At 37.7% G+C, this 12241-nt stretch overlaps 1 protein-coding gene across 5 annotated transcripts in view; it reads right to left on the bottom strand.

Annotated features, from left to right (window-relative positions):
- Nucleotides 1-12241, bottom strand: part of LOC127625346 (glutamate receptor 4) — a 124728-nt gene that overhangs the window by 35117 nt on the left and 77370 nt on the right. For all 5 annotated transcript variants that reach the window (XM_052100591.1, XM_052100595.1, XM_052100592.1 and 2 more), the window contains exons 7-9: nucleotides 6651-6818; nucleotides 5712-5816; nucleotides 1024-1134 (exon numbers count right to left, since the gene is read on the bottom strand). In XM_052100591.1, the coding sequence (XP_051956551.1) occupies nucleotides 1024-1134; nucleotides 5712-5816; nucleotides 6651-6818 (384 nt within the window). The remainder of the gene's footprint in view (nucleotides 1-1023; nucleotides 1135-5711; nucleotides 5817-6650; nucleotides 6819-12241) is intronic.

Below are 12241 nucleotides of genomic sequence, written 5' to 3'. Positions count from 1 at the left end.
AAAAGAGGAGGATTTGCTTCAGGTGCGACACTCCAAAACCTTAGCATTTACCACATGTGTCTGAACATATTGCAGTTCATTACACCCTAAAATCAGAGCAATACATTGATGGTACTGCAATTTATGGTCACCAGAGTGTATAGGAAATACAAAATACACAATGTATCCCATTCATGCAGTGCTTTGTGTGGCATGTCTGAGAAATAATTCACACAAAAGATCAAATTCAGAGATGGACTGGCCATAGGGAGCATCAGGCTGTCATTCTGCTTAACATCTCCATTTGTGTTCCACTGAAGAAAGTAATACGGGTTTGGAACATCATGAGGGTGTTTCAATTATAACAGAATTGTCATTTGTTGGGTTAACTGTGCCTTTAAAATACAGCAATCAGGTAAATAGGTGATTGGCCTATATATCAAATTGATAATACATTTAGGAAAGTTTGTAATAAATGAATATGATAACAAACAGAGTGGAAAATTATCATTGGATGGTTATGATTAGCCAGCAGAGGTCCCAGTCCAATCCTGATTACAGTCAACAAAATGAACAAACACAATAAAACCACAGAGTCCTAGACACCAGTTCTGGCAACTTTTGACAGTAGGTGAAAGAGGCACATGACAATGGTGTACTGACAATGTCATAATAGCAGCAAACATTTACACGGTACTGCTGAGAAATGCTATTCAGCGCATGTAGAAAAAGTTGTGCTATTTAAATGGATAGCAGTATGACTGACAGGTCACACAGAGAGAGAATGTGCTTTGATGAACAGCAAGGCGCAGTTGTGATTTTTGCAAAGTATGTAGATCTGAATCTTTGTGTGTGTGCGTTCATAAGAAATGTAATGCCTTTGGCAAATGTTTTTTTTCTTTTTCTTCAGTATGTACGTATGAGAGGAGCTCTTGGTACATGGGAACTTTCACATGAAAGACAAACATCAATGTTTATACATGTTTTATTGTAAAAAAAAAAAAAAAGCCAAATAAAGTATATCAGAAAAATGCTGCCACTCACCATAATAGTTGTCACAATAACGGTTCTGTTCTCCATGCCAGACGTTTCATTGGGAAGTAAGGCTTGATCCTGGGTCAGAACCAACTTATCCGCATCATTCCAATAGCCGATCTGGAGATGGGACAGGGAAAAGAATGAGGCTTCAGCCCCAACTGGGAGTGAGTGAATACATGCAAGCCTGTCCATTTGAAGTGAGATGGCTAAATAGCACAAACATTATGTGTCATGATGACAATGAGCAAGTTTTACCCTTAAAACAAGGTGAGAAAATATTGCCAATGGGATAAGAAAAAAATTATAAAAAAAAATTAAAGATATTGTGTATTTGCTAAAAATAAGCCTATTATCTAACACAAATATTTCTGGTAAATGTATCTTGTTTTAAGGATGATTTTAGATATTTTTACTGGAAAATAAAACAAATTTGTTCTGATTAAGATTTTTTTTTTTTTTTGCAGTATATCTTTTTTTTTCTTGTTATTTATTTATTTATTTAGATAAAATGTCTAAACCTTCTAATACTGTAGATATATTTACATAAAAAGGAAAATTGCATAAGATATCAAGGGTTGTTTTATGAGAATACATTTTGAATTAAGTCGATTTTTCTCTAGTTCAAAGCTAAAAATAAAAAAGGTTTATGCTTAAACAAGAAAAAAATGCCAACGTAATAAGAAAAGAAATTCAAGATACCGTTTACTTTTTGAAAATATGACTTATCTTACACAATATTGCTTCTCAGGTACATTTTAAGGAATTTTGTAGATACTTTTACTGAAAAAACAAACAAATTTGTACTGATTCCAAAAATTATTTTTGCAGTGTGTCATAAGGCCCTGTTTTAAAAGCGCTAGTGCAGTGCTATGTCTTAAGTCATAAGAGCAGTCAATTTGTATTGCCATGAAGTTTTGGTATTTTCGTGCAAGTCTGCACTAAGTCTAGGCACAAGTGGGTTTAGCAAAATCATGTGCGCAACTGCTACTAGGCTGGGTCAAGTACAATTTATTTCTTAGGTTCTTCTCTGGTTATTGCAGTGTCTGTGTCCTATTATATAGTCCATTCCCTTTCAATCGCCAGCGATATAAACATAGACAGCACATTCATAAAAAGAGGGTAGTGTAAATGGACAGTACGCAGTGAATTATAAGAATATAAAAGGAACTTATACATTTTTGATGCTTATAAAATGTTATTCTCATCAGTATTTGGATGTACGCTCTGTTAAATTATAGGGAATGTAAGTATTATTAATCATTGTCATCTACTCACACACAAATCATGGCTAGTATTAATAGTGATGGTATCGGCATGCAATTCACTTCTACCGGTTGATTCTAAATTTAAATTACACTTTAAAAAACGAAATGTCAATTAGATATTTTGGTATTATAAGATGGCTACAACTCTAATCGTCAGGGACATCATTTGATGTCACTATATTTTCAGAGTTTGGATATGAACTTTATTACCACCTGCTGGTGGAATCTCCAAATGGCAAATGCATGAACTGAGTTTGCACTTTGCACTTATAACAGGCCTGCTTTTTAAACATCTTAACGCAATGACCTATTTCTCAGGAAAATAGCAAATAGACCCTTAGTCTTTATTAAGATAAAAACATAATTATAATGAGAAATTTACCTGAGAATCTAAATTGCATAAGATATCAAAGCTTGTTTCAGAGACCATGACTTAAATATGTGTATTGTGTCATGTTGCAGGGGAAGATTGATTTTTTTATCACTTGTTTTAAGCATAAACTTGTTTAAATGTTTTATATATGCTACATGATGAATTTTGTTATTCTGCATGAGTGTGGCTTGGGAAATGATGTTGCCAAATGCAGCAATTTGCTGTGGGATAAAACTGTCAGGCATAGTGGATGCAAACAGCGGTGTGTACCCATGTCCTTACAAGACCCAGATGAACGAGAAAATGAAGAGCCGGCTCCAGCGTCCACCTAAAGCGGGGCTCACAACCAGCTGATAAATGAGTGCCAAACCCTGGCTGCTTCTTCCAGTGCTGCCCCCCTCCTCCTCTCTCCATCACTCTTCCCCTGGTACAGTGCTCAACAGCAGCCAGGAGCCGCCACACTCCATAAAGCACGGCAGAGGCAGAGGGCTTCACATAACTTTAGAAGGTGTGTGACACTGGACTTTATGATAGAGACATAGATCTTCTGCTAAAACCACTAGACCATTCAGGGCCTATGTACTTCTGTTTGTTGGATTTTAAAACTAGATATCTGGATAGTTAAAGGAATAGTTCAGCCAAAAATTACAATTCTGTCATCATTTACTCAGTGTGTCTCATTCAAAACCTGTAAGACTTTCTTTCTTCCATGGAACACCAAAGGAGATGTTTAGCAGAATTTCAGTGCTGCTCTCTTTCATATAATGACTCCAAAAAGGGCAAAAAAGCATCCATGTGACTCGAGCACTGTCATACTGTAGTTTTAAGTGTGGAACAAAGTGAAATTAATTCATTATTCACAAATTGTCATTGTCACCATTCACATTCATTGTTAGAAAAAAATTACTTGTACATTCTCCTATTAATAACTTGTTTCATGCAAGAAAGAAATTCATATATACAGGGTTGGGAGGGTTACTCTTGAAATGTGTTTTACTACTTATTACAGAATACATGCTGTAAAATTTCATTTGTAACATATTCCGTTGGATTACTCAAGGTCTGTAACGTATTCTAAATAATTTGGATTACTTCTTCAGCACTGGTAGATTTTTCACTTGCTTTGCTTTAAAAATTCTGCCAGTACAAAACACACATGTTAAAAATACATTCTCTGAAAAACCTAAATATCTAATGCAGTGTTGTTTCTAAAACAACAAATTGTTTCTAAAATAAATTTAAATATATATATATATATATTAGATATTTTTACATGAAAAGAATACAAAAATTATCAAGAATATGATTTTTGCCCTAATATCAAAGGTCTGAATAAAAAAAAAGAAATTATGATCCAACGCGAAATGTCTTGATAAAAACAAATATGTTCGTGCCTGGTAACATGTGCATGTAATACGGCTCGAAATAGCATTTTAACGCTGGCTAGCACACCTGGAGTTCGCTAATTCGAATCCCAGGGTGTGCTGAGTGACTCCAGCCAGGTCTCCTGTAAAACAGTTAAAGGATGGGCAAGGAGGAGGCGAGAACCGGCTTGTCAATATATAAATCATAATTTAATGAAAACTCAAACCAAAACCATAAACAAACACACATGCGGACATGCCCGTAATTCTCTCTCTCTCGAACAATCGTCACCGGCCGCCTTTATCCCTCGCGCGCCTCATCAAGCCGATTGGGGACCGGGCGCGCGATATTCCGACCCGGCCCCGCCCCCCTCCGCTCCACATCTCCTAAGCAACCAAATTGGTCCGGTTGCTAGGGAGGGTAGAGTCACACAGTATATCTCCTTGTGATCGCTATAATGTGGTTCGCTCTCAGTGGGGCGCGTGGTGAGTTGTGCGTGAATGCCACGGTGGATGGCGCAAAGCCTCCACACATGCTATATCTCCGTGGTAACGCGCTCATCAAGCCACGCGATAAGATGCGTGGGTTGACGGTCTCAGACGCGAAGGCTGCTGAGATACGTCCTCCGTCACCCGGACTGAGGTGAGTCACTACGCCACCACGAGGACTTAGAGCGTATTGGGAATTGGGCATTCTGGTGGAATACAGTTACTTATATTTTGTATTTTAAATACGTAATCCCATTACATGTATTCCATTACCCCCAACCCTGCATATACAGTACAATTTTGATAGACGCAATGACAGGACATTCAGTTTGGGCTGAACTTATCCTTTAACTGTGAATTGAATATGTAAATTGGAATGATATGGGACAAGGTACATTAAGAGCATTTAGACAAAATCTTTTTAATGTGAAATTCTTGCAAAAAATATGATCTCATTGCTGGAGAATAAATGCACTCTCTCATTTAATTACTCAGAGGCTGTTTTTCAACTAAATATAATATAAAAGCATTTATTTCATATGATTTTTACAAATTCCCACGGGGGCAAGTTGGTCAATGTCTGCTTGTCAAATAGCCCACTCTCTCCGCCAGCTAACGTGGGCAGAAACAGAGGACACTGTCTCACAGGAAACACTGTGTGGGTGCCAGATTTGCTTTGCCAGAGCAGAAATAACTAACATTTATATGAAAATTATCATCCATGAGATATGTGACTGTTAATGAATAATATAGGTTTATAAGGAAGCTAATTTGGCTATAAAACACATTTTCACCATGTAAAGAGATGCATATATCTGTGAAATTGACATTCATGCATTAAAGTAAGTAATGTTACATTCTACAAAAGAAATACTAAAAATAAGTCTCATCAGGGGTCCCTGGGATTGTTCTTGCAGAAACAGCTGCTTCAACTGACACAGAGAAGCACATTTGTTTTTGTTTGCTGATGAATTATACTGCGATGACACCCGACAGATATTGAGAGACAATACAAAAGAAAGGCATGATTACACTTTCTCAGAGTCAAAGATGAATAAAGACATAAAATACCTTGAGAAGCACTTTTTAAGTCGAACATAAGAGTATGTGTAAAGTTAAATAAAATAATAAATACAAATTATAAGATGAACAGAAGAAAAAAATGTCTATGATGATTTTGAAAGTTTGGGACACACATCTTACCCTTCTAGGGCCGTTACTTTTTAATTCGAAAACATCCATTGTGTAGTTGACTCTGCGCCCATAATGGTCGAATTGGACATTTCCTGTTAATCCTTGGAGGCGCACCTGGATTACAGTGATAAACAATGCAATTACATCATATCCAACAACTGCAAAACATCTCTAAACACTTTCACTTTTCACTTACACATTTGCTTCCTTTCCCTAACCTTTGAATCACTGTCCTCAGAAAGCATTACACTATACAACATTTCTCAGACTCTTTCTATGGTTGTGGCCAAAATCGAAGGCAGCCTTTCTGCCTCGCTGCCCAGTCAGTGAATGATTTCACAGAGTTTTTGTACCTCGCAAGCGACCAGGTTTCAGACAGGCTTCCAAAGCTCCACAGTGTCATGTCTAATTAACTAAAACAAAGCTTTAGAGATAACCAATCATTGGCTACATCGTAATTTTCTTGAAAGATTTTTTTTTTTTACATTTCTTTATTTTTTCAAGCAACCTGTGAACCGCACACACAGGATTTTTGATTTCGTAGTCAGCAAAGAATACATCTATGGTCAAAAACCAAGCAGGTGCACCTTAGCAGACAGGATGTTACTAGAACATATCTTCGTATACTGCCTGCAAGGGCATAATTTGTAGGTATCGGAAACAGACATCGCATCTATCTCTTGCTCAGTCTTGTTTTCTGCCACTCTATTTCACCATCTTTATAGTTTCCTCTATTACACCTTTCCGTTTATGTTCTGTCATTTTCCACTTTCCATCAATTCGCATTCTTCAAATGGTCGATTACTCTTCTTTTCAGCCTCAGCCCTCTTTCACTTCTCTGCTTGTTTTTTTCCCCATTAGAAGTCTAATCCAGCTCTCTATCTTCCTCCTATTCACCCTTTCCCTTCTCCCACATAAAGGCTACATTTGCTCATCTGTGCATGTGACCTGTTTGAGTGTGCGCTCCATGTCGATGCCCTGGTTCCAGGGTGCTGCAGGGTTGGCCAGGCAGTCTCCAGCATTGCCCCTACGGGAGATGTCCACCTTCTGCCGGCGAAGGTTCCGGAAGGCTTCTGCCATCACCATCACGCCATCGTATGTCAGTGCTGAGGTGTACTACAAGAACAGATGGGCATGGATAGGTCATACAGCATATATACTGTAAACCTACACATCAATGTAAGAAATACATTTTTTATTAAGAGGCATCATTTGAACATTATGAATGAATGTTACACTTATAAAGCGCTTTTCTTACACTACACTCAAAAGCACTTTACATAGTGAACAGGGGACTCTCCTCAACCACCACCAGTGTGCAGCATCCACCTGGATGATGCAATGGATGCCAGTTTTTTTTTTTTTACCTTAAAGAGGATTGTTTTTAACAGTACAGATAAAAAAATAAAAATAAAAGCGCATACTACGTTGTCTGCGTAGGGCACCAATGTTCAAAGAGGGCACCAGAAACACCACCGGCTGCCCTTCCGCGCACCTTATATGTTATTCAAGGACCTAATAGTAGAAGTGGAACACAGATGATTGCCTTGCAGCTCGCACCATGTCAGATTATCGCCCTCTCCCATATGATGATCATGGAACTCTGAATAGGGCAAAAATATGGCCAGCGCTGGCCCTGACTAAACATTCAAGAACACTTGCCTCTGAGACAACAACATGGGTCATTTTTTTTGTCACTTTCAGTCACATTTTCACTCTGAGCCCAGGTTAATTTCAGACCTTGCTACATGTATATGTTGATGATATGTCCATGTGTGAGCTTTATATACTGTATCTACTTCAACTGTGTAGAATAATTAGCTGTCCTATGAGCAGAGGACACTACGAAACCTTTGTTTTGCTACAAAGGATAGCTGCATCTTGGGAAAATAATTAATAAATCTAACGGTTGTGTTGGGGCAAGAAAACAAGACAGGAAAAAGGAGGGAGAGAAGGAAGAGAAGAGAGCAGTGGTATGTTGAGGAGCCACTCACACATGCTCATCATTGCACATATTAGGAGCAGGCAAAGCATGTGAAATCAGTGAGCTCTGACACAGTTGCTGAGAGGCACTGTATGTTTAGCTCCTGGTGGGTGGGGGTGCGGCAAGGCCAGTCTGCTGCTATCAGAAGCTACCCTGATTGCACCAATAAGTGGCTTGTGCTCTCTCTCTTTCTCTCTCTCTCTGCTTAGCAGAGATAAAACGGTACAGAATGAATCACTGCAGGCAACCGATGGTAATTTTAAAGAAACTCCAACTAGCCATCCTCTAGTCTAGTACATACGGAACAGATGTGTTTTGCTGTTTTCACACTCGGTTTGACTGCTCGGCCAAACCAAAAATTCGATTTCACCCCCTCCCCTTGTCTCTATTGGTCTCTTTTCCCATTAGCTTCGAAATGCAGTAAGTTTCCGTCATTAACGCAAGTACTTTCCTTAAATAATAGCAGAACCAATAGGGCTTGGTATTGATACAGATTCAATTCTGATTCAGAAGCTCTGGATTCGATTCAATAATGATTAAAATGGTTTTATTTAAATTATAATGTCCCTTTTGCTTACATATGAAAGAAATTCTCTCCAAGCTAATGCTGTTAATAATACAGGGGTCCTTCTAACTAGGTACATTAGGAAAACATTAATTTGACCAATTATAATTGACTTTTTCATCATTTTGGTAATTTTTACTTTTTAAAAATGAACAAATCAGTGTATTCAATCAATACATTTTATATTTCAAATATATATTTTTTGTTACATATTTATTGTTGATTGCTTAATATTTACAAGTATTTAGATTGAGTTGTTAAATACTTGCTAAAACCAATATTATAGTCCTGCAGAAGCGGAGGCTGCAGTTTTAGGACTGATCTAGAACCCTATTTTTTTGTGACAGCGCCACCTAGCGAATTAGATGAACAAGAACAGTATTTCTAGCAAAAGGATACTAATACAAGATGGAAAACAATCAGAGTGTGAGTACTGAATGTGAATCAGTTTTTATTTGTTTAACGTTAAAAACAATTGTGTGTAATATAATATAATAATAATAATATAATATGATATAAATAATACAAAATAATATAAAAATAATATAATATGATATGATATAAAATATTTCGCTAGGTGGCCCTGTCAGTCTGAAAACTAGGGTCCTAGAAATGCGGTCCTAGGACTGCGGCCCTGAAATTGAAGTCTCCGCTACTGCAGGATTATGCTACTCGCTAAAACCTGCACTGTCTCTAAGAAAAACCGGCATTTCTGTGAAGCGTGTCTATACATAAATGAGTGCATGTTAACAAAAGAGGACTCGAATGGCTTTACCTCATCAGTGCTATGCATGATTAGAATTAAAATGTATAATTTTTTAAAGATCTATTCTGAGATAAACAGAAATGCATCAAACTATTCTAAGTGTGAAGCCTCGTACACACATGCGGCGCCTTCCAGCGACAAAGAGGCACAATCCCATTGATTTGCAATGAGAGCTGGCGACTTCAGCGACATGAGCAACAGCGGCCTCTGGTAACTAGATGTGGGTGTGGCGAGTGACAGACAAAAGTTTAACTTTATGCAAATGAAGATCGACTTTCGGGAGCGACACCCTATAGGAGTGAAGACGGTGTTCACTGGAGCTCATGTCACCAGTGTCTTCTGTTGTAATGGAGTCGATTGCAGGCAAGACAAGACAGAGGAGAAGTGAAAGTTCTGATTATATGATTTGTCTATAACCACATAGATGGATGTACAGTAATAAAAAAAAAATTAGTGTAAAGGAAAATATTGGCAGTTTGAGTGAGTTTGATCGGACATTGAAAGTTTGTTCATCTTGTTAATGATCTGATGCAATGAGCACTACTACCGTTCATATTTAAACACTCTCCCCAGCATAATATGAATTTTTAGTGACAAGATAACTGATTATTTACTGAGACTAGTGACATAAAGCGATAAAGTCACTGCATGTGCGTAACGGGGCTTGAGCGGGAACATGCAAAGATGCAAATTATGCATCATCAATACTGATTTACTTCCATGATTAAGGATGGTCTGCTTTCACACCAATTTGAAACTGTACTTCACATAAACCCTACCTCAGACCACCTTTTCAAGCGGACTCTGGTGCACATCTGAAATCTAAGTAAATTATTTTCACACCAACCAAACAAACCAAACTGTGCTCTGATGTCAAATGGACTTGGGCCAGCACCAAAAGTTCTATTATGAAGAACTTTTAGCCCTTTAATGTCCAGAGCTTTTACTTTTTGCCTGCTTTTGTGTTTCTATTTCTTATTTATAGAAAGTATGACATCATTTGAGCCAGAGGATTTCACCTGAGACCTGAACTTGTACATACATACAGTATACTGTTCCAGCCAAATATACCCATGCCATGTGTTCAGGGAGTGTTGCTTGTTTGATGGTTTACAGTCCAAAAAAATATATTCTTGCAGTGCTGTGAGAATATATTTTGTATTCCATCAACAGATCTCGGGTATAAGAACTGGGACTCTTTGTACCGTTATAAACATAAAAAAAAAAAGAAAACACAGAAAGACCTGCAGTCTAAAATGACAGACAGGGAACAAGAGATTGTATGAGAGAGAGGTTGAGATGGAGCTAGCAAGAAATAAAATGTTAATAATTAAATGAAATAAATGTTTATATTTAGTCTACCACAGTGTTAAGGACCAATGTTAATTATCAAAGATGCTGTTAGGTTACAGACATCCCCATGACTGAAAGGAATCATATCTTTAGTTTTAGTTTAATCACTCCAGGTAATGCCTAGCTCTCTCAACTTCCTATGCCACCTTAAGTCCTAAAACGGAGAAGTCCTCACAAGATGGTGACTTCAAGGCTCAGCCTCAGCAGGAAATGGCACAGAAAGGCAGAAGTTTTGGGGTATCTGTTGTGCTGCTGTCTTATAATGGCTTATAAGAGTAATTTAACGTATTTGGAGTGAAATTAACTTCCCACACCTTCCAATGGTGAGTGAATTTAGAAAAGGTATTTTTACTATAGGCCAGTCTTATTTTATTAAGATATATATGTACTGTTTTCAAAAAGGTCTAACAGAATTTAGTCAGAATGTAAGTCATTTTTATAAGAAAAATAAACTTGTTTTCTCTTTAATGTTTCTTTAACACATAAATATAATTTTATATTTATAAAATAAAAACTTGTTTTCAAAGAACAATTTTTTTTACTTTTAAAAGCATTAATTTTATTAGATTTCTTTGAACACAAGACTTAATATCATATTAAGATATTGACTTTAATATAGCATTTATATATAGAAACCTGGATGTAAATAAGTCAATAATACAGTCAAATAACCAAAAGATTGTGTGCTTTAGGAATTATGGTGTAAATCGTATCAATAGGAGTGTAAATGTGGATCTGTGCATGTGGTGACTGGATGTAAATGTTGCCTGTCAAGCTGATGGCTGGACCACAACAGAAACAGTCTCCCTGAGCCTCCCATGCGTTTACAACGAGCCTACTCTGCCCAGCGGTGTGCAGTGAGGAGCAGCCACCTGTTAAAGTGATGTCCCCTCAGGCCACGCCAAAGGGATTTCCATTAACATGATTCATCACCAGGCAGGGATCAATGGAACCGCCCCCCAAAGAATGTCATCCTCATCAACCCACAAGGGGAAGCCCAGCCCCAATAAAAACGGATAAACAAAAACCTTGCTTTCACAATGCAGACATGAAGAGGCATATCAAATCACTGGCAGGATCCATCTATTGAGACGAGAATTAATGAAACAGCCCATCATAATGTAGGTCTATAATTCAATGTAGGGGTCGGCATGATATGGTTTGTTATACGGTCTGCCCTCTTTTTCCATGCAAGCAACTACATGTAAATACTCCATGACATTTCTTGTGGAGCATTTTTTATCATTGTGATGGCATATTTCCTATTGAAACAAGAAGTTTGGGTACATTTTCTACTTGCTAGTTGGTTGCAGGTGGGATTACGTGGCCACTCTAGTCAATGCTTGTGATTCCAACAGATGTGCCGCGATGCGTTACAGAAACGTCCCAGAAGCGGCACTCCGTTCTGCTTCGCTAAAAATAGATTTAAAAAAAAATCTATTTTTGACAGACGCCACGTCCAAGCTGCACAGTTCAGTCGCAAACTGCACAAGTCAGAACATTTGGACAATTTAAAAATAAAACACCCTGTACAGTCTCCCGGTCGTATACATAACAAGAAACTCAACAATACACAATTAAACCGGACAAAAAAATAACTATATGATTATATAACTATAACTTACCCATGGTAGAAAAATCAAGGAAAAACTACAAAATCAAAAGGAAGTCAATGTCAGACAGGCAAAATAGTTTATTATTGTTTGTTGTTCTTGTGATCTCGCCAATACAGCTGCCTCACAGTGCTCCACTTCTGAAATGCTCGCAGTGGGATATGACGCTGTCAGAGACACCCGGTGTAATCTAGGCGTTAGGGGGTGCGACATTCTCATTTTAGAGAGCATTTGAAATGGACAATAATCAAGGTAGTG

The sequence above is a fragment of the Xyrauchen texanus genome, chromosome 31 (genome assembly GCF_025860055.1).
Source record: "Xyrauchen texanus isolate HMW12.3.18 chromosome 31, RBS_HiC_50CHRs, whole genome shotgun sequence".
Classification (NCBI taxonomy): Eukaryota; Metazoa; Chordata; class Actinopteri; order Cypriniformes; family Catostomidae; genus Xyrauchen; species Xyrauchen texanus.
Note: the sequence above shows the minus strand (reverse complement) of the source record. Positions and strands in the feature narration are given on the sequence as shown.